We start from the raw sequence: 22,041 nt of genomic DNA on the forward strand, positions 1-22,041 counted from the left end.
CCTTATCTAAATAGTGTATGGTGGCAAGTGGGGAGAGCATAGGTTTCAGAAAAGATGGACCCACATTCAAATCCTGACTGTTCAACATATAGTGTGTGTCCTCGCGAGCCTTTGCAGCCTCTTTTGTACGACTGTGGTATCATCACCCATCCTGCAAGACTTAAGCTTCCGAATAATGTATATATCGTGCTTGGCACATACATGAACACTGTGATTCAGCCACTTTCTTTACAAAAAACTTCTCATACAGGTGTGTAGGGGGTGCATATGAGCATGCTTCCATCAAGGCACTGTTTGTAGGTGTGGAGTAGGAGGCCGTCAGGTGTCTAAAACTGGGGAATGGATGGTAAAAATTGGTGGCGCACAAGAACGTGGTAGTTAAAAGGGACAGATTACGGTTCCAGAGTAACATGGATGAATCTTAAAAGTACAGCACTAAGTGAAAAGTAAGCTATTTAACATAAACTCATTTATGAAAATTGTAAAAAAGCACAAAATAAAGAATTTTATGAGAACACATATAACTAAAAGGACATGCTTTAAACAGTTTATTAGTGTTGTCTATGGGGCAGAGGAGAAACAGAATGAATTGGGTCAAACGTAATAAGCAAATAAGAGAGTAGCCCTCATAACCCAATGATGGCTTGTGCCAGGAACTGAGCAGTGTGTTTACCTTAATCTTGTAAACTTGTTGTAATAGAAGAAACAAACACACAAACAGATTAATAATAGTGCCTGGCACATAGTAAGTAGTTTATTAGTTTATTCCAAACTTTTTTCTTAGTTGCTCCCATAACTATAGGGCTACAATAGTTACACTATGTGGACAGAATATTTTATGACAACAATGTGACATAAATTTAAAAAATAATTTACATTTACTTGTAAATCTGAAATCTGAAATTACATTCCAGAATCTGACTCTGCCAGTGAACTCTTCACTAAAATGCAGAGTATAGTATGAAGTGTGACTGGCTTGGACATACCTCATTATTGGACATGCTTTCATTATTAAAGTAACTAAGCAAAGAGCTTGCAGGGACACTGTTACTATTACACATGTTAGGAGAGCTGTATTACAGTTAGCCTGAAGGACAGTATCTTGTTAAAGGCACATAGTAATCTTTTAGTGCACTAAGATGAACAAAATCTTTCTATCTTTAAAAAACTGTCAAGAGCAAAGAAAAGTATGATCCAAGCTTGGAACAGTGTAACTGCTGGGTCCTATTATTTATTGCTGGGCAGTCTGACAAATGCATGCACAGCACCTATTCTTAATGGTTACTTTAGGGCAATCAGTTTCGATTACAGGGACATGATCATCATTGCTAACATATAAATGTCATGGGACACTATTTTGGAAGTCCACGAGCATCCTATTTCCTTTAAGTCCCTTTCTGCCTGATAGCAGATGAGCCATGTACTCTCTTCACTCCTCCAGTTCTGAGAGCTTCACCCTTGGCTCTGTTTGAAAATCAGGGCACAAAGCACTATGTGTTAGTGAGAAGCATGACATAAATGCCTAAATCAGTATCGAACAGGGTTACAAACCAGAGAGCACATTTGTAGTGAGCTCAGCTCAGGTATGTACTGGGTGAAAACAAGATGACTTAGTGACTATAATAAATAAATACAGGTGGGGATAAATACTGGTCATCTCTCGTATGTCCTAGAGAATATAGGCCTAGACTAGGATTCTAAAAGAGGGCATAGCTGTAATCTAGAAGAGCAGAGAGAGGTAAAAGAACAAAATATTTCCAGATCCCTGGGGGACTAAATAAAGGAAAAAATGTAGCTATGCTTAGACCAATGTGAACGTGGGGAAATTGGCCTTAGTGGACAAGATATGTAAAAAAAAATCTGAAGTGAGTTGGGATACTCACAGAAACTTTATTAAAATGGCTTAAACAAGAAGGAAAAATGACCATCTAACAAGACAAGAAATCCCAAGGTAGGGCAGATCCAGGGTCAGTTCATCCATCCGCTTGATGGTATATCCTCAAGGACCCAAGTTCTTTTCCTCTTTCCTCTCTGACATCATTTTAGTCTGGCTACCTCATGGTCACAAAATAACTGCTGCAGTAGTTGTCACATGCAGATGACACAGCTCTGAGAGGAAGAGGGCTGGTTTCCTCTTGTGGATCTCTTCCCTCCTCTAATAAGGGAAGCCTTTTCCAGAAGGCCACCAACAACGTCTCCTCCTATGTTATGGACAAGAATTGTGGCACCTTCTGATTCCTAAACCAGTCTCTGACATGGAATAAAGAATTGCTTCAATTGGCTTAGACCCATCAAGGCTTGCTCCTGGGGACTGAGAAGGATAGGCAGCCTTCTGAAGTGCATGCTCATATAAAATCTGCACCAAAGCAGGTTCTCTTACCACAGAATAAGGGAATGGAAGGAAAGGGCTGAAGGATAGGCGGCCAAAATCTTTGTTTTCAATATGCTGTCTGGGGAAAATTTGTGGGTATCTGAAAAGAGAAAATATATGTTCAGTGGAGTGATCATGAGAGAGAATCCCAACAGTGACCTATAGAGAAATCTGAGAGTGAGAGGGAGAGAGACCATTGAGAAGAGAATCAGATAAAATCAGTTGAAAGAGAGAGAGAAAGAAAGAGAGTAATTATTTGATTATCATGAAGATGATATCAACCTATGCCTATGTGCGTGGAGACCGGACTTCATCATGGATTCTCTGGGGTTGTCTCTGGTTTCTCCTCAATGGCATATACAAGTCTTCCAAAGACAGTCCTCCCATCCCCAGCCCTACTGCCCACTGCTTTTGGCCTCCTCTTTGATGCTTGTGATGTAAAATTTCTCTTTTGGGTGCTTGAGTCTCTGCTCATGCTATTCCTTCTGTCAGGAATGCTCTTTCTAAGTGTGTATGCCTGGATGACTCTTATTTCATTCTTCAAGAAGCCGCAGGGATACTACCTCCTCCAGGAAGTCTCCCTATAACTCTTGGGGTGGCTCTGTGTCTCTCCCCTGCTCTTTGCAGTGTTCTGTGCACATCTGCATCTCATAGTACTTATCAGATTGGAGCTCCCTCCTTTATTTCTTCCTTAGACAGATGTTTATTGAGTGGCTACTCTATGGCCAGGGCTGGTCTAGGTGCTGCAATAAAGCATAAAAACAAACAAACAAAAAGTCCTTGCTCCAAAGGAGATAGTACTGTAGTATTTAAGGGGGATCAGACAACATACATATGCAGTAAGTCAGGGGCTGATAAGAAAAATGAACTGGGTAATGGTATAAAGGGATATAGGCTGATATTTCAAGTAGAATGGTCAGAGAAAGCCCTACTGAAGAGAAGTTACCTGAACAGAGAGATGAATGAACTGCTAGAGTGAGCCATTTGACTATCTTTGGGAGGAGCATCCCAGAAGATGGATAGAAAGTGCAAAGGCTCTGAGGTGGAATGTACTCGGCATGTTGAAGGAGTGCAAGGAGATGACACGGCCAAAGCACAGTGAGCTGGTGGGACGTGAGAGAAGGTAGGGCCAGATCACAGAGGGCCTTGTTGGTCACAGAGGGCCTTGTTGGTCACAGTGAGGACTTTGGCTTCTTCTCTGAGAGGAAGGGAATCCGTTGGAGTTTTTGAGCAGAAGAGTAAATAACTAACTGATATTGAAAAAATATCCCTCTAGCTTCTCTAGAAAATATCATGGAAGAGGATAAAGATCAAAGCAGAAAGTTGAATGGGGAGATGACGTTGATAATCCAAGAGAGAGAGGATGATAGCTTTGACCAAGGTGGTAAAACTGACAAGGGTGAGAAATGGACAGACAGTGAATATTTCTCAAGATAGAGAAGACAGGATTTTCAGTTAGCCCGAATGTGTATGAGAATGAGGAAGTACTTAAGGATGATTCCAAGGTCGTTAGCCCAAGAGAATGGAAGAATGGAATGTCTGTCTGAGGGGGAGCAGGCTGGAGAGAGAAGTTTGGAAACCAAGAGAGCTTTTGGACATGTTAAGTGTGAGATATTATTGGATATCCATGTGGAGATGTTGAATAGGCAGTTGGGCATGCAGGTCTGGAATTCAGGGTCGGTGTAAACTCAGGTGCTAACAGCATATCAGTGGCATTAAAGGCACGAGATTGGATGAGATCACCTGGAGTATGAGTGGAAAGAGAGAAGAGGTCAATATCTGAATCCTGATGTTTTATGATGTATAGAGTTTGAAAGTTGCGAAGGATGCCGCAAAAGAGACTGAGAAGGAGTGGCCAAAGAGGTAGTCTGTGAACCAAGAGAGAACGGTGACCTGAAAGTTAAAGGAAGGAAGTGCTGGTGGTGATGAGGTTCTGAAGAATGAAGGCTCCCTGAGGGCAGAAACTATCTGTTTAAAATTGTTTTTATGCCTACAGCTCCTACAGTTAGTGGTGTTCAATAAATGTTTGTGGGACTGAATAGAATCAACTTTTCCTTCCTGACACGCTCTTGTATTAAGATAATACATATTCCAGCACTATCTTTTCCTCTGTCAGATTTTTCTCTTCCATTCCTCAGTTTTTACTGACATCATGGCTATGACCCCAAAACTGAGGGTGTTGACCCTCTTGTTACGGGAGTGACCTACTTTTTAGTACTGTCTTACTTTCATTGAGGGGTACATGGAAAGAATTCTAACTAAGGAGATAAAAATGTGCAGAGTTTTTTGCCCATGTTTGTTTTATCAAACTTGTTTGTGCAAGAGTGACTAGGATGAAGGTGCTCTCTTCCTGTGAAGCTATGAAGGTGGACAATCTAGTTGAAAAATATCTTACTTGGCTGAACTTGTTTAGCTCAGTCAAGTAAGATATTTTCGGCACAAATTCCAGAATGGGGAGTGTCTTAAATCATAGAAATTAAGAGCACAAAGATCAAATTCCTTCTGCTCTTTTGCTCTGGAATAATTGCAGATCATTTTAAACTACACTATTAATACTGAGATAGCTTTGAACTATTGGTTGAAAGGAATAGTAAATCTCCTATTCATCAGAATCTAAAACGACTGTGAATTCTTCCCTTTAGAATTTACTAATTTCTCAGGAACTGTGATAAGGACGAGTAATTTTTCATAAAGCAGTATTCTCAGACACTTAAATTCATAAAATGTAGTAAGTGAACACTAGATATGATCTGTACCTTCAAGTGATCTTCTGAGATTTTTTCCCCTTCTGTTCTCAGGCAGTGCTTGGCATAAAAATGGGTTCCCTCAGCACAGCAAACGTTGAATTCTGCCTTGATGTGTTCAAAGAGCTGAACAGTAACAATGTAGGAGATAATATCTTCTTTTCCCCACTGAGTCTGCTTTACGCTCTCAGCATGGTCCTCCTTGGTGCCAGAGGAAACAGTGCAGAACAAGTGGAAAAGGTATGGAATACAGTGGAGATTCCCCAGAGCCCAGAAGCCATTCATGCACTTCCTCTGGGATGGCCAAATTACTTCCATTTTTATATCAATGAAACTCTGCCATCTTATGAAAGAAAAAACACATTTGGGCAAGTTGTATTTCTTAAAAATGGAAAATGGCATAAATAACGCAAATGTAATAATTAAAATGTAATGCAATACATGCAATACATAGTCTCTTCCTTACTCTCAGTGGTATCACAAATAAATCTCTGCAGTTTACTTTTATAATTCCTCCTTTCAGTGATTTAAATGTGATAGACAACACACGTATGGTACTATTCTTGCCCTTCAGAAGTTTATACTTACAGTAAAACTTAATGACGTTTCAAAAGTTACCAAGATTTTAAAAAAGATATGCATTATTACATTTGAATCCCTATGTAGCAGGTAGGGATTGTTATCCCCATTTCACAGATGGGAAAACCGAGGCTCAGAGAGAAAAGGTGATTTTTCAGGTTACATAGGCTAACATAGGTGATTTTTCCATTATATAAATTTTTATTGTTGTGAAAAAGTCTAGAAGAATACCATTAGTAACTCTTATGATACTTACACATTTTATTACTGATTGTGCTGGGAAACCATGTAGTGTCTTATATGGCCCTAGATGAACACTGTCCCAGTTAATGGCTAAGAACAGAAGGAGAGGAGCAGAAGAGCCTAGTAGCTAAGAACTCGGCTCTTGGAGCCTGACAGACAATGGTCTGGGCAAGCTGCTTGATCTTTCTTGACCTCAATTTCCCTAACATAAAATGGGGATAATAATATCTATTCATAAAGCTGTTGGGAGGGTTGCATAAAATATGTAAGGACTTATTTCAGGACATGGAACATAACTATTAAATATTAGCTATCAGTATTGGTCTTGATCTAAAATGAAAAAAATAGATACAACTGTTAACCTTTAGAGACTGTACATTGCTTTTGATGCCAATTGACCCCTTTTTTTCTTTTCTAGGTGCTTCATTTTAGTAATAATGTAGAATCAGTAAAGCCAGAGTTTAAGGACTCATCTAAGGTATGATAATATCATCTGAGCTGTCAAATGCTCTTGAAAAAAGTGTAACAGAGAAGAGGAATTATTCTATAAGTACAAAGATAGCAACAAAACTTTTATTATTGCCCTAAATACCCCACTAGGATCTCTTTATTTACAAAAACTCTTGTATTTAAATTAAATCATTAGGGCCAACAAATGCAAATGTGTTTTGCAGTAGCTTACAATTCTGCATACAGTCTGCAACCAAAGTCACAGAGTGATGAGATTATTGTGCTAGAGGAAATCTAGGGAAGAAAAATGCTTTAAACTCTTGAACTCCTTGTATTCACTGCCCTTTTATTCAGAAGCAAACAGCTTGCTGTCTAGATATTGTTTACACATTATTTATAACTCTTCAATAGAAAGAAATCAAGTAATTTAATACTCCATTCTTTGCTTACTGACCCTTCAGTGCAGCCAAGCTGGAAGAATTCATTCAGATTTTGGGGTCCTATTCTCTCAAATCAACCAGCCAGACTCTAACTATACTCTCAGCATTGCCAACAGACTGTACGGCACGAAGACAATGGCATTCCATCAGGTAAGTCCATCTGGAATGATGATCAACAGCTTTCTTGGCACCCTCTGAATTTTTTCATACCACGAAATCAATGAAAAGTAAAAAGATTCACATGGCACTTACCTTTAAGAGATTGAATTTGAGCTGACTTAGAATTACAATGAAATGGTTTTACCAAAACTCCCATTTAAAGTTATAAAATATAGCATAAAAATGTTACTTCTGCAAAATCCCTAAAACTGTCAAAGAACCAAGATCAGGGATGAAGTACAAAACAAACTAGGTATGAAATACCCTTATGGACTAGAAGAAATATAAAATACAGTTTTCATATCTTCTTCAAAGATCCTTAATGGCAGAGTGTCAAGAGGTAGTTGAAAGTACACTGGATTGGGAGCTGGGAGACTTGAGTTTTGTTCCCATTTAGACATATGAGTTTGGGCAAGTCACTTCTCCTATCTTTAAAATTAGAGGATTAGACTAATTTCTTCCTAGCTCCCAAATTCTAACACTGTGTCTGCCCTTTTCCAACAGCATTGCAATATGTAGTTTTATTGAGAGTTTACTATGTGCCAATCTCTCTACTTAATACATTACAGGCATTATCTCATATAATCCTTACTTTGAACTAAGATATCAGTGTAAAACTGCCATGAATTCTACATTACAGGCATTATCTCATATAATCCTTACTTTGAACTAAGATATCAGTGTAAAACTGCCATTAATTCTACAGACTGTGAGGCAGATCCTGCCAAGTCACAGAGATAATCAAATGGCAAACCTGGATTTGACCTCCATCCAAATCCATCCTCTTGTTTTTAATTTCTACGTCATCCTGCTATGATAGAGGTGAAACGCTAGCTCCAGTGATATAGCTTTTGCTTGACTAGTGTTATTTAAATGCCAGTTGGGTGAAGTGGGATGAAGCCCTGAATTTCTAATGTTCTTCTCTAGGTTGATAGCCCAGCCTATGTCTCAGATGTGACAAACTTCTGAGAGTCAAAATTTTTGCAACTTGGAGTGCGTATCCTACCTTGGTACTTTAGACATTTTGGGGGTATTTTCTTCTACTGCCCTATGGAGTACAAAGAATGTTTTAGGGAGAGTGCCCGGAGTGGTGGGACTTAACAATCATGATTCTTTGAGATAGAATGCTCTCTTTCACCTCTTTGCCTTCCTGAAACAGTGACCCAGACATAATAGTAGATAAATGTTGATTTAGGCCGATGATGATGATGACTATTGCATGTATTCCTGAAGTGACAGATTTCTCATTAGTATCATGAAGATTGTTGAGAACTGTGTTATGAGATGGGCCTTATTATCTTAGGGTTCTGGCTGGAAAAATTCCCATCTCATGGGGTATGAGGAGTTATTTAAAGATGTTTCAGTCAATTAGACCCAACTCAGGACAGGAATCATCCTGTGGCCCATTTTTTGCTCTTAGTTTAGTTTTGCTTTTCTTTTTCACCAGATCTAGGAACAAAGGAACTCAGTTAGGCAAATAGAAGACCAAACTCCAGGCAGCCACTTTCAGACCTACTATACTTCTAAGTCTTACACCATTCTATTCGGTTCATGGTGGGGCACTGGGTCCTGCTGGGCTATGGAGGTATACCCCCAAGTTCTCAGAATGGAATCATTGCTTTGTGTTGCTTCATCCCTCATGGATTTGTCACCCCACTTCCACTGGGTGATGGAGCCACAAAAGATTACTCAAAGCCCATCACTTCTGAGCAGTGAGAAGCCCCAAAGTGGTTAACTTCCCAGGGACCCTCCAGCGAGAGGCAACCCTTCCTTGGGAAATTAACCCTGATTGGGGGTTCTCTTCCTGCATTTATTTTCCAGACCAGGAAGTTACAGGAAGAGAACATAGGTGAGGTTATAGTTTAACAATATAGGCCGGTAACTTTCAGTGAAACAAGCCAGATGGCATTCCAGTGAGGCTATCAACAAAAGCTTGGTCTTAGCAAACATTCCTTCTTACAGTAATTTCTCAGTATCTTTACATAACAATCAGTAACTAGTCTGTCCTTGAGCCAGCAACCTTGTTGTGCCACAAATCTCTGTCTTACACCAGAGACTTGTAGCCTGAGGAAAATTTCCAGTCCTCCTCAAGGTCAATATTTGAAACTGCAAGGCTTTGGAAAATCAGGCCCTGTGAAGTACATATGCTTTATAGTATAGTCCACATGGAATCATGGACAATTTCATTTGGCTCCATGTAGATTTGCCTGCTCCTTTGGCAGTGAGGCAGAGGAAAAGTTCCATGTTCTAGGAATCAAGGGTCATGGGTAGTAATCAACGGTGGCTTCAGAATGCTACATAAGAGGGGCTTGTAAGTGGAAATTTAGTTAAAAGAGGGGGCTAGGTTGTTTATACTGAGTTTGCAGAGCAAATGTGAATTTTTGCCTGAATAATATGTTATAGGTGAACAACATAGTAAATTTTTAAAGATATTTTTGTTCACACTTGACATAAATTTGAAAATAAAAGTCAATTGTCTATGTTGAAGAATATTATTGTTATTTTTATTTTTGGTGGCTTGTGGAGAGATTGATATATACAATGGGAAGAACTTCTGTTGGACTTCAGAAAAGCAAGTCACTTAACCACTCTTGTTCTTAGTTTTCCTGTCTGTAACATCAGAGTGGTAACTCCCATTTGCCTTCAAAGAATAGGGATAGAGTGAAAAGGTACTCACCATAATGCAACTTGCCATTTTGCTTTGAATGTTGTAGAACTAAGAAAGCCAATAATATGACAGAAATAACAATCAAATATTTCTGAACATTCCTTTTGGAAAGGTTTTGGGTTTTGTTAAATTTATTTGTTTCATTAAAAGTAAGTACATATGGGCCAACTGTGTGGCTCACTTGGGAGGGTGCAGCACTGGGAGTGCCGAGGCCGTGGGTTCGGATCCTATATAGGGATGGCCGGTGCGCTCACTGGCTGAGCACGGTGTGGGTAACACCAAGCCACGGGTTACAATCCCCTAACCGTTCACAAAAACAAACAAACAAAAAAGTAAGTATGTATGAATTTTGGTTCCTTTCAGACTTGGATATATGATCTGTTTTTGTCTCTATGTTAGGATTTTAGAATACATCGAGCTGCAGGTTTTTGTTTTCTTTTTGCTATTTTCTTGTTGTTGTTCAATTGTCCTTTCTTTTATAGCAATATTTAAGCTGTTCTGAGAAATTGTATCAAGCCAGGTTGCAAACAGTTGATTTTGAACAGTCTACGGAAGAAACGAGGAAAACTATTAATGCTTGGGTTGAAAGTAAAACTAATGGTAAGGATAAGTCACATATGTCTCTTCAAACTTTATCTGTGTTGTGTTGATAAACTTCCTGAATCAACATGCTGGTGAGGAAGCTGGGTAATTCTAGACCTCGACAAAGGCAGATTAACAATGAAGGAAATGAGGCCATATTTGGAAAAGTCCTTACAAGTGTTTGTCCTAAATGATCTATGTCAGGTGACTCTGGGAATAAGCCCCATTTCTACTTCATGAAAGTGTTGTTGTACATTCTGCAATTTAATTAAATTTAAATCTACTTTTCATAATTAAAAAATCCAACATGTTGTTAAAAATTAATTTTCTTAAATGACATATTAAATTTCATTTCTTTATTCAAAAACATTTAGTTATAAAGTTACAAATGTACAAAAGTAGAGAGAATAACAAATGAACCCTTATTTACCCACTACCCAGCTGCAACATTGGTCACTAACAGCCAGTCTTATTCACCTATGTCCTTGCCCTTTGACCACCACCTCTTCCAGATTATTTTGGAGCTAATCTTAGATATCATATCATTTTTTCCTATACATATTTTAGTTTGTTTCTCACAAAAATATAGACTATTTTAATATGACCACTATACTATCACATTTAGAAAATTAAAAATAATCATTTAAAACTAACAAATTCTCAGTGAGTTTTTATATTTCCCCAGTTGCCTCTCTTTTTGTTTGAATCAGGACCCAAGTAACACTTATACATTGCATTTGGTCAATACATTCCTTAAATCTTGATTTTTAAGATAAATTTTTAGATCAAAACATACATACTTACAGAAAAGTAAATTATTGTATGTATGCTGTTTGGTGAATTGTCACAAAGTAAATCTACCCATATACCACCATCCAAGTCAGGAAAATAAAGCATTAGTTACCAGGAAGGGGCACTGTAAGGCCACCCTCATGTCTGCTTCTAGAGACTTAACTCCCTTTCTCCCAAGTGTTAGGGCTACTCTGACTTCTACTGCCACATATTAGTTCTGCCTATTTTAAAATTTCATGTAATTGGAATCATAAATTGTGTTTAGCTTTTTTAAGTCAATATTTTGTCTGTGAGATTCATCCACCTGGTTACATGTTGCATGGCTTGTCCATTTTCATCGATGTATGTTTTGTTCTTCGAATATCCAAAATGTATTTACCCATTCTACTGTTAATGAACATTTGGGACATTTTTAGTTTGGGTCTATTATAAATAGTGTCACTATGAGCATTTTGATATGTATCTTGGGTACACATATATATGCAACTTTGTTGGGTTTATACTTTGGAATGTAATTGCTTATTATAAGGTATTATATGTTCAATTTTAGTAAATGCCAAACAGTTTTTGTAATAAGTTGTGTCAATTTGCTTGCTTAGGCTATAAATGAGAATTTCATTTGTTCCTCATCCTTGCCAACACCTGGGATTGTGAATCTTGTTAACTTTGGCCATTATAGTTATTTTTATTTTAATTTGTATTTCCTTTATGAACTATATGGTTGAATACTTTTTCATATGTTTCTAACCTTCTTTGTGAAGTGCCTGTTTAAATCTTTTGCCCATTTTTAAGTGTAGTTTGTCTCTTTTTTAAAATAAATTTTTATTTAAAATTTTTTTATTTATTTATGTTTTATTGAAACACAATTGATTTACATGTCTGTGAGGTACAGAGATGCATATCAATACCTATGTGCAATACATGATGCTCAAATCAGGATAATGAATATATTCAATATTATACAATGTTATCATTTTTGTGGCCCTTTAGTGATTCCTCCTTTACCCTAACCTCTCCCTTCCCCTTTCCCACCTCTGGGAACCTCAGCTCTGTTCTCTCCTTTTGAAAGTTCAACCTATTATTGTGATCATTGTATCTTTCTTTCTATCTTTATTTTTTTGCTCCCTTATGAGTGAGGATGTGGTATTTCTCTTTCTGTGCCTGGCTTATTTCACTTAACACAATTTTCTCTAAGTTCATTCATGTTTCTGTGAATGGCGGTATTTCATCCCTTTTTATGGCAGAGTAGTATTCCATTATATAAATGTACCACATTTTCCTTATCCAGTTGCCTGATGGAGGACATTTAGGTTGATTCCAACTCTTGGCTGTTGTAAATGGAGTTGCAATAAACACGGGAGTGCAGGTATCCCTTTGACATGATAATTTCCATTCCTACAGGTATGTACCCAGCAGTGGAATTGCTGGATCATATAGCAGTTCTATCTATAGTTGTTTGAGGAACATTTTCCATCATGGCTGAACCAATTTCCAGTCTTACCAGCAGTGTAGGTGGGTTCCTCTTTCTCCACATCCTTGTCAGCATTTGTTATTCTCTGTCTTTTTGATAATAGCCAGCCTAACTGGGGTGAGATGATTTCTCAGTGTAGATTGATTTGCATTTCCCTGATGCTGAGTGATGTTGAGCATTTTTTCATGTGTTTGTTAGCTATGTGTATATCTTCCTTTGAGAAATGTCTGTTCAGCTCCTTTGTTCATTTTTAAAATCAGGTTGTTTTGTTACTGTTAAGTTGTTTGAGTTTCTTGTATATTTTGAATATTAATCCTTTGTGAAACCCATAGTATGCAAATATTTTCTCCCACTCTGTAGGTTGTCTTTTCACTCTGTTGTTTCTTTTGCTGTGTAGAAGCTTTTTAGTTTGATATAATCCCATTTGTTATTTTTCCTTTTGTTGCCTATGCTTTTGGGGTCATATTCATAATATCTTTGCCAAGTCCTACTTCCTGAATTGTTTCCCATATGTTTTTGTTTTGAAGTTTTATAGTTTTAGGTCTTATACTTAAGTCTTTAATCAATTTTGAGTTGATTTTGATATATGATGAGAGATGCAGGTCTAGTTTGATTCTTCCACTTATGGTTGTCCAGTTTTCCCAGCACCATTTATTGAAGAGGCAGTCTTGTCCCCAATGTATGTTCTTGTTGCCTTTGTCAAATATCATTTGACTGTAAGTCTGCAGGTTGATTTCTGGGTTCTCTTTTTTGTTCCACTGGTCTCAGTGTCTATTTTTATGCCAGTACCATGCTGTTTTGGTTACTACAGCTTTGTAGTATAATTTGAAGTCAGGTAGTGTTATGCCTCTGGCTTTATTTGCTCAGGATTGCTTTGGCTATTCAGGTTCTTTTGTTGTTCCATATGATTGTTAGGGTTGTTTTTCTATTTTTGTGAAGAATGCCGCTGGTATTATCTGGGGATTGCATTGACTCTGTAGATTGCTTATGGTAGTATGGTCATTTTAACAATATTAATTTTTACAGTCCATGAACCTGGGATATATTTACATTTATTTGTGTCCTCTTCAATTTATTTCATTAATATTTTATAGTTTTCATTGTAGAGATCTTTCATCTCCTTGGTTAAGTTCTTTCCTATGTATCTTATTTATTTATTTATTTTTTGTAGCTATTGTAAATAAATTGTTTTATTGATTTTTTTTCTTGGTAGTTCACTATTGGTTTATAGAAATGCTACTGATTTTTGTATACCGATTTAGTATCCTGCAAATTTACTGATTTTATTTATTAGTTCTAAGAGTTTTTGGTGTAGTCTTTAGGGTTTTCTATATATAAAATTATGTCATCTGCAAACAGGAACAATTTGACTTCCTCCTTTCCAATTTGAATGCTTTTTATTCCTTTCTCCTGCCTAATTGCTCTGGCTTGGACTTTCAGTACTACGTTGAATAGAAGTAGTGAAAATGGGCATCCTTTTCTTGTTCTTGATCATATTTGTGCAGTATGATGTTAGGTGTGGGCCCTTATTGGGTTGAGGTGCAAATTTATCAATCTTTCCTTTATAGTCAGTGCCTTTAGGTACTTTGAAAGAAATCTTTGCTTATGTCTACCTCATGAAAATACTTTCATATATTATCTTCTAGAAGCTTTATTGTTTTACTATAATCAATATTTATTTAAAAATTCATTCTACTCCACATGGACATGTTATTGATATAGAACTATTTATTGAAAAGAGAATCCTGTGACTATTACATTGCAATGAAAACTTTATCATAAATTAGATGACAAGGTATGTGTGAGTCTGTTCCTGGGTTCTCCATTCTGTTCCATTGGTCTATTTGTTTATTCTCATGACAATGTCACAATTATATAGCTTTATAATAAGTCTTGATACCTGGAAGTATAAGTCTTTCGATGGTGATCCTATTCTTCTAGAGTTGCCTTGGCTAATCTTGATCCTTTGCATTTCTGTAGTCATTTTAAAATTAGCTTGTCAACTTTCATAAGATATACCAGTGGGAATTTTAATTGGAATTACATTGAATCTATAGATTTGGAGAGAAAAGATATATTTATTCAGCTTTCAATCTATGACTGTTGAAATGTACCTGTATTTATTTAGGTCTTTTAAAATTCTGTCAATAACAATTTCTTTTTCTTTGTGTTGAAGTCTTGTATATACTTTGATGAATTGTTTTTAGGTATCTGATGTGTTTGTTGAATTTTAGCTGGTATCTATTACTTTGAATTTTATTTGTTGTTGATTTATTTGTTAAATGTATATAATTGACTTTTATATGTTAACACTGCTGAATCTACTTAATAATTCTAGTTTAGCTTTATATTATTTTAGATTTTTCTACAAACACAATCATCTTTCTTTCCAAGCTATTTTTCAGTGTCATCAATATTATTGCACAGTTACCTCATCCTACAATACACACAGTCTTAAATAACAATAAAAACAAAACAATCAACGATAGTAGTTAAAAATTTTTTTTTGTAGGTTTTTTGTCCTCAGGGTATATCTCACTTGAAATAAAAAGTGAAATTATCATGTCAAGATAATCCCTCTCTCTGTAGTTATGCTGGCAACTCATTGTACCATTAGTTTCTGAGGTTTTGGAACTTACGCAATCACATTCCCTAATATGGGAGAGAATTGAGTTTATTAAATAATAAATAATATTAGGGTGAAATAACAACAAAAAAGTATTAAATTAGAGCTAGTTGCATTTATGGAGACCCTGTCAGTAAAGCAAATAATTCTCTGAGCATAAGGGCCATGCTTTCTAATATAGTTATATCCCATTACATCACTTAACAGTGATGAGCTATGAACAGTATCTTCTTAATTGATAAAATGATAAATGCTATTCAAATTTCATAATAGATGACCAGATTAAAATACATGTCTATTTAACTCTTGTATTAAGTTAGAAAGTTCTTAGAAAGGTCTGTAAAATTTTTAGACCTATTAATTTACTTAGAACAGTAGTGTAAAAATGTATTTTTATCTCTTGTGCCAACTCTGATCCACTGGTAGCAGTTACCTGGGAATCCTTTGTTGAGAAAGAGTCTAGGCTTAACCTAAGGTTACCTGAAAAAAGCTCACAACTGAGTCAACTAGATGTTAACTACATGATAGTAGGGATTTTTATCCATTTAGTATTGTGTTATAGTCTCAGTTCAGTGCTATAGTGCTCAGAACAGTGCCTGACACGTAGAAAATATTTAAATATTTTTTGGCATGAATGAACAGTTTTGATTGTCTGCCATTCGTGTGCATTAAGGATTGACACATTATATGTTTATTTAGAATATTACTGTTATTTCACCACATAAATATTTATCCATTTATTCAAAAATATATATTGAGCACTTAAGGAAGGTTAGATATTGCTCTCACATGCTAGGTATTCTGTTAGGCCCAGAAATTCAATGAAAATTAAAACCTTCATCAAGCTTAGAATCTCATGCTTCAGATACCTCTGTATTTCATACTGCATGACAGCTTATATGCCAAAAAGTTTTAAAAATTTCAGTGCACCAAAATGTACCAAGAGAGTTGGTGTTCAATTTTGTATGGTATATTTAAAAAGTAAGCAACTCTTGGTATATTTTTATAAGTCTTGACTTTCAGATGTGTTTACTTAAAGTGCTGGTGTATATTTGTGATACACTAGTTCTAGAGCATTGTCAGCATCAGCGAACTTTTTAAAACAATGTACGTGCATGTAGTAAGGTGCAGGTAAGCATAAAGTGTGATAAATATTAAAGGTAAACCACAAGAAATTATTAATTTTTTTTATAAATAAGTGGTAATATATAAGAAAGCACTGGATATAACTAGGTATAAGACATCACTACTAATATACTAACTACTCCCTAGGTGGCATCTTCCGATTAGAAATATTCTTTTTCTTAATATTGGTTCTGATTGTCACCCCTTGTGCCTAAGATGTGAAGGCCAGATCTGCACTGGCAGCATGCCCATTACCACAAATTGCAATTGTACCCTGTGTCCCCCACCCAATTATCCCCAATCTCCCTTCCCCTGCCACTCCACTTTGTATCCCAAGGTATGTTCTCTCCCTCTGCAAGTCCAACGCACTGCTGTGGTCTTTCTTTCCTTCCTTCTTTTTCTCTTAGCTCCCACATATGAGTGAGTACATGCGGTATTTTTCCCTTTGTGCTTTGCTTATTTCACTCAGCATAAGTTTCTATTTGACAAGGATGACTCTGTGATCAGGAGATGAAGGAGATCTTCTGGTGTCTCAAATTTACAATTAGTCTCAAAAAAGAAATGGCTACAAATTTCTTGTGACTAATTCACTACAATCAGTAATTTCAATTTCAAACACAATTATATTTTTCTTTTCTTTTTTTTTTTTTAATACAAGGAAAAGTCACAAACCTCTTTGGAAAAGGCACAATTGATCCTTCCTCTGTAATGGTCCTGGTGAATGCCATATATTTCAAAGGACAATGGCAAAATAAATTTCAGGAAAGAGAAACTGTTAAAACCCCTTTTCAGCTAAGTGAAGTAAGTATTTCATTTTCAAACTGATGAAAATTTTTGGAAAATGTAATAATTACTTAAGGACAATTTAGAAATAGTTAGTGAAAATACTTGTCTAGGTTTCTGTAAGTTCTTTTAATGGAGTTCTCTATGAATTTTAATCTTTCCCTTATTAAGCGATGGTAACCTTTCTCACAGACCCTCAACTGGAGCCTTTGGACTCTGTGATTCCCTGGCCCAGAAGAAAATCTAATGATCTATCTGTACATTCTTTCCATATAAACTGTGGTTATTTTCTCCAGCAGCATAATAAAACTATCTGCGTTATTTTTCTTCTAGAGTCTCTAATTGGATTAAAAAAGAAAATGATTCAATGGTATCATTTTTCCAAATGAATCATTTTAGCTAGCAACTTCAGCTTTGTTTTTGGTAGACCCAAATTATCTCTATATATTGTTAGAATTATTCAGTCTCTGACCATGAGTTTTTTAAAAATAAAAGATTGATCATCTTTGCAAAGGAAAGTAATAAGGGATATACTTTGTAGTTTATATTATACTCTTGTGTTTACAGCTTTAATGCAGGTATTCATGTTATACAAGATAATCAGTACACACACACACATATACACTTGCTTATGTAACTGTACTACCTAATTATATTCATTTTTTTTAATAGGGTAAAAGTATAATTGTGGAAATGATGTATCAAACTGGAATGTTTAAACTGGCCTTCATAGAGGAGCCGCAGATGCAAGTTCTTGAGCTGCCCTATGTTAACAACAAACTAAGCATGATTATTCTGCTTCCAGTAGGCACAGCTAATCTAGAACAGGTAAAATTAGAAGATTCTAGCATGCAGCTAAAGCATGTGCGCATGTGCTCACACACACACACACACACACACACACACACACACACACACTTACAGACACTCTCTGTGTATCCCATGACATTAGTGGTGCAGTCAGTCACTAATTCATGATCTAGGCTTAGCAGTATTGCCCCAGGGGCTGTGAGAGAAAGTGGGGGGCAGGGGTGGGCACACAGGGCCCCTGCCCTTCAGGACTGTGTATTTAGGAAGAACAAGCTATTCTTACATGACAAAGGGCACATGGAGGCACAAGTGCCATCTTGTACAAATACACTCACATATTGGTTGTTTGACACTTGGGAGACATCGTTCTATGACAGTGAAATTGTAATGCTGGTTGGGCTCCCAGTCCTCAGAAATCTGGTTAAGCCATCTTACTCACAGGGGCAGTACTTTTGGTCCAATTGTAACATACTTTGGGACTAAACTTTTCTAGTATCCTGGTTTTGTGGGGAAATGAGCACCGCAGCCATCAGGAAGAGGTCATGGTGATGGTAGGAGCCACCGCCTACTGGCTGCAGCCAAAGCAGGAAGCCAAAGCTTCCTGACACAGAGCAGGCCACCCTGTGGAGCATCCACACCACCTCCCCCAGCTAGCTGGGACCTGCCAATACTCTGCAAGAATGACAGACAGTTTCTTAGGACAACAGCTGAGCTTCTGGGAGCCTGCAGAAGCTGGCACACACGTGGATGGGATGGCCACAGTCAGGGGTTTCTAAGTCACGGAGTGCTGGCCTGAGGTGAAAACAATGGGGCACAGGTGGGAGCGGGTGGAGGGAAGTGTAGGGAAAGCTTCTAGAAAGACCTACATTGGGATGTATGCATTTGGATTAAGAAGCGAGAGGGTACCAAGAAGGAAGGAACTGTGGTAAGAGAAGAACAGCTGTGGCCATGAGAACAGGTGTGCTTGCAGGCATGGTTGACTCAGAGAGGATTGGGCCTCTGGGGGCCTGTGGTTGGCTGGAGTGGGAGATATTTGGAGGCGTATGCAGTTTGGAAGCAGTTTAGCCTCTGCAGAAAGTTCTGCGGTAGGGAGAGTGTAAATTAGAGTGAGGAGACTGGGGAGGGTTTCCTGGTAGAGCAATCTCAATGCGAACCTCCCTGCTATTCCAGCAGAGCAAAGAGCATGGGCAGGTGCCTCAGAAGTGGGAGGCAGCCAGGTGAGTTTGGGTCATGAAATCCCAGTGGTAACTAGGATTAGGGCCGAAAAAGACAAAAGAAAAGGACACTGGAAGAAAAACCAAATTTACTTTATGTTGGATTTTATATTGTCAGAGTGGGAGTAGATGGCAGAAAAGTGTTAAACTCTTGGACCACAATGATGGATGTGACACAGCGTGGTGATTTGGGGCTGTGGGGAGGGCTTCAAATGCCCACAGGAGATGTTTGAAAGGTTGACAAAAATGATGAAACTGGATGGGGAATGAGAGATCGGAGTTGCTGGAGATGCTGTGGGAAATCTGAGCAGAGGTAGACGGCTGAAGCGCTAGGGAGAGGCATAAAGGGTTTTGGGAAGACCTGAAGTCCAGCCTCAAGAGCAGCATAACGGAGACAGCGAAGAAGGACATATAGGGATTAAAGCTGTCAGAGGGAACAGGAGATCATGGCCTTGCAGAAGCCAAGTGAGGATCAAGTTTATAAAGGAGGGCGCAAGTCTGTGTTTCAGATATGAGAACCAAGGAGAAATGGTTGAATTCATCCATGAAACAGGGCACAATGACTGCAGAGGCAGTAGAGAGAGATGTTTAGGGGAAGCGTGAATGCTGAGCAAAGAACTGTGCGGTACACATTGAAAAGTTTAATTATGAAGTATAGATGAGAAATAGACAATAGAAGAGATGTGGACAAATGCTAGATTTATTTATTTTTTCCAGATAAGCAGGACATTTTAAAGGTAGGGAAAAAGAGATGAAATTGAACCACTCACACTAAAATTATAAAAACAAACAGCATTTAAGGCAGAGGCTGGGGGTTTGGCGCACGTGGGCTCATCTGTGCCTTGTGTCTTAGGTGGAAAAACAGCTGAACGTGAGGACGTTTCACGAGTGGACCAGCTCTTCTAACATGATGGAAAGAGAAGTTGAAGTACATATCCCGCGGTTCAAACTTGAGATCAAGTATGAGCTAAATTCCCTGTTAAAATCCCTAGGGATGACAGATGTCTTCAATCAGATCAAAGCTGATCTTTCTGGAATATCACCAGCCAAGGGCCTGTATTTGTCGAAGGTCATCCACAAGTCATACGTTGATGTCAACGAAGAGGGCACCGAGGCGGCGGCAGCTGCTGGGGACAGCATCGCTGTCAAAAGACTCCCCCTCCGAGCTCGGTTCCTGGCCAATCACCCCTTCCTGTTCTTTATAAGGCACATTCATACCAACACAATTCTCTTCTTTGGCAAGCTCGCCTCTCCATAAACAGAAGGGGTTGAGCAAGACTCAGAATCACAGAGGAGGTGCAGAGGCAAACCCATGATTACCCCATGGCCACGGAGCCGTTCACACCTCACACACCTCTGTGCCTCAGTTTGCTTATCTGCGAAATAGGTCTAGGATCTCTTCCAACTTATTCCACGAATTGGTGAACCTAAGACTGTGGTAATCATGGAAAAAGGTACATTTATAAAGCTTTTCTGGCTTTCTTATCTTTGGACCCTTATTTGAGTGTTGCCTGGGTGATATGATCAAGTCAATGAGAAAAACTTTAAAGGATTCGATTCTCTTTGACTTGTGAATATCAGTGAGACCTTGAATAAGGGACTATTCCACCTGCAGAAAACCAGCTTAAGGGCTTCAACTTTGGTTGGATTTTAAAATATTATAATTTTCCTTGTACATGTATGTATAGCATCGTGAATTTTAGTTTGAAATTCTGTACTGACTATAATAAAAGCATGAAATGCCTTAAGCTCTTTGAAGACTTGTAATGCACTGCAGCAGTTAAGTAACTTATAAAAGGAGGCTTTGAATAAGGTGAAGTCTAATTCAGTGAACATTTTTAGTCGAAATTTTGGCCAAATCTTTGTAAGGTACAAAATTGAATAATAGATTTTTTTCTCCCCCTCCCCCTCCCCCTCCTTCTTATAATGCATTGAGTAAAAGTTAAGAACAGCCAAAGACAGAAACCAATCAGAAGGAATTTTATTTTAAAGAATGCCTCCTTATTTTCTATTCAAGATAACATGGACTAATAACCATATAATAGTGGGCATAGCACATTTCTTGCCTTCTCAGCGCTGTGTCCTCTCGGTGAATGTTTTCTCCCTGAGCAATCTCAGAGGTCTGGGCAGAGAGCAGGAGCCCCACAATTCTCCTTCCTTCTTTAACCCAGGGGCAGCCACTTCTTCCTGCCTGAGGCTGTGGGCAACTTTTATGATTGACAGCAGTGTCAGCCAATGAAGGTTTTTCCTTTCCCTTTGAAGCATTGAAGCATGTGGCTTACTTTATTCCCTAATAAAGATATGAGGGTACTTCAAAAAGTTCATGGAAGGATTCATATTATCTTTTAATTCTATTTTTTCATGAACTTCTTAAAGTGTCCTCATAAAGTAGCAAGAAAGCAACAACCTTCTAGCAAAGTATAAGTCTGCAGAATATCTACTTATAACAACATAAAATTGCCTTGCTGTGGTGAAGGGCTGTCTTGCTGCGCATGCTGTCCGAATGATCATCTACCAAACCCATTTGTCACATGGCATAAAGCTGAGACACCATGGCCCACTTCACAGGAAAATCCACAAGTCCCCAGGCATAGTGGGTTTATCATGGTAACAAGGAGAGACATGAAGTGATAATGATGGAAGTTGCAAAAATAAGAGTGGTTTCTTGGCATCTACTTTTCACCTTACTCAAGGATGAAGTCTGTCCAGTGAATGCTGGGTCCTAGGTGGCACCTGTCTCGTGCTGTACAGGAACTCAGATGTGTCGCATAGACCTGGCACCCTGATGCAATGATTGCCGAGCTGCGTGGCACTTACTCCATTTCTTCTAACAGTTACAGAGCCTCAGAGAGCCCAGCTACAAGCTGTAGTCTCAGAACTTTAACATCCCCATGAAGGGCAGAAACTGAGTTGAAATTCATCTTTTATAGTCAAAGCTGGGAGTAATTCTTACAGAAGGGCCTTCAAAATCATTAACGTGGTTT

The 22,041-nt window shown here is 38.0% G+C and overlaps 1 protein-coding gene across 2 annotated transcripts; it reads left to right on the top strand.

The window, feature by feature from the left end:
- Positions 1-5,187: 5,187 nt before the first annotated feature.
- SERPINB11 (serpin family B member 11) lies at positions 5,188-20,315 on the top strand. Of its 2 annotated transcripts, XM_063077485.1 has the most exons (7): positions 5,188-5,355; positions 6,356-6,415; positions 6,849-6,977; positions 10,137-10,254; positions 16,909-17,051; positions 17,706-17,861; positions 19,911-20,315. In XM_063077485.1, the coding sequence occupies exons 1-7, from the start codon at positions 5,188-5,190 to the stop codon at positions 20,313-20,315; spliced, it is 1,179 nt and encodes a 392-aa protein (XP_062933555.1). The 2 variants fall into 2 exon arrangements, with proteins under 2 accessions (XP_062933555.1, XP_062933556.1); XM_063077486.1 differs by lacking the exons at positions 10,137-10,254; positions 16,909-17,051.
- Positions 20,316-22,041: the final 1,726 nt, after the last annotated feature.

Source organism: Cynocephalus volans, chromosome 13, assembly GCF_027409185.1.
Source record: "Cynocephalus volans isolate mCynVol1 chromosome 13, mCynVol1.pri, whole genome shotgun sequence".
NCBI classification, from domain to species: domain Eukaryota; kingdom Metazoa; phylum Chordata; class Mammalia; order Dermoptera; family Cynocephalidae; genus Cynocephalus; species Cynocephalus volans.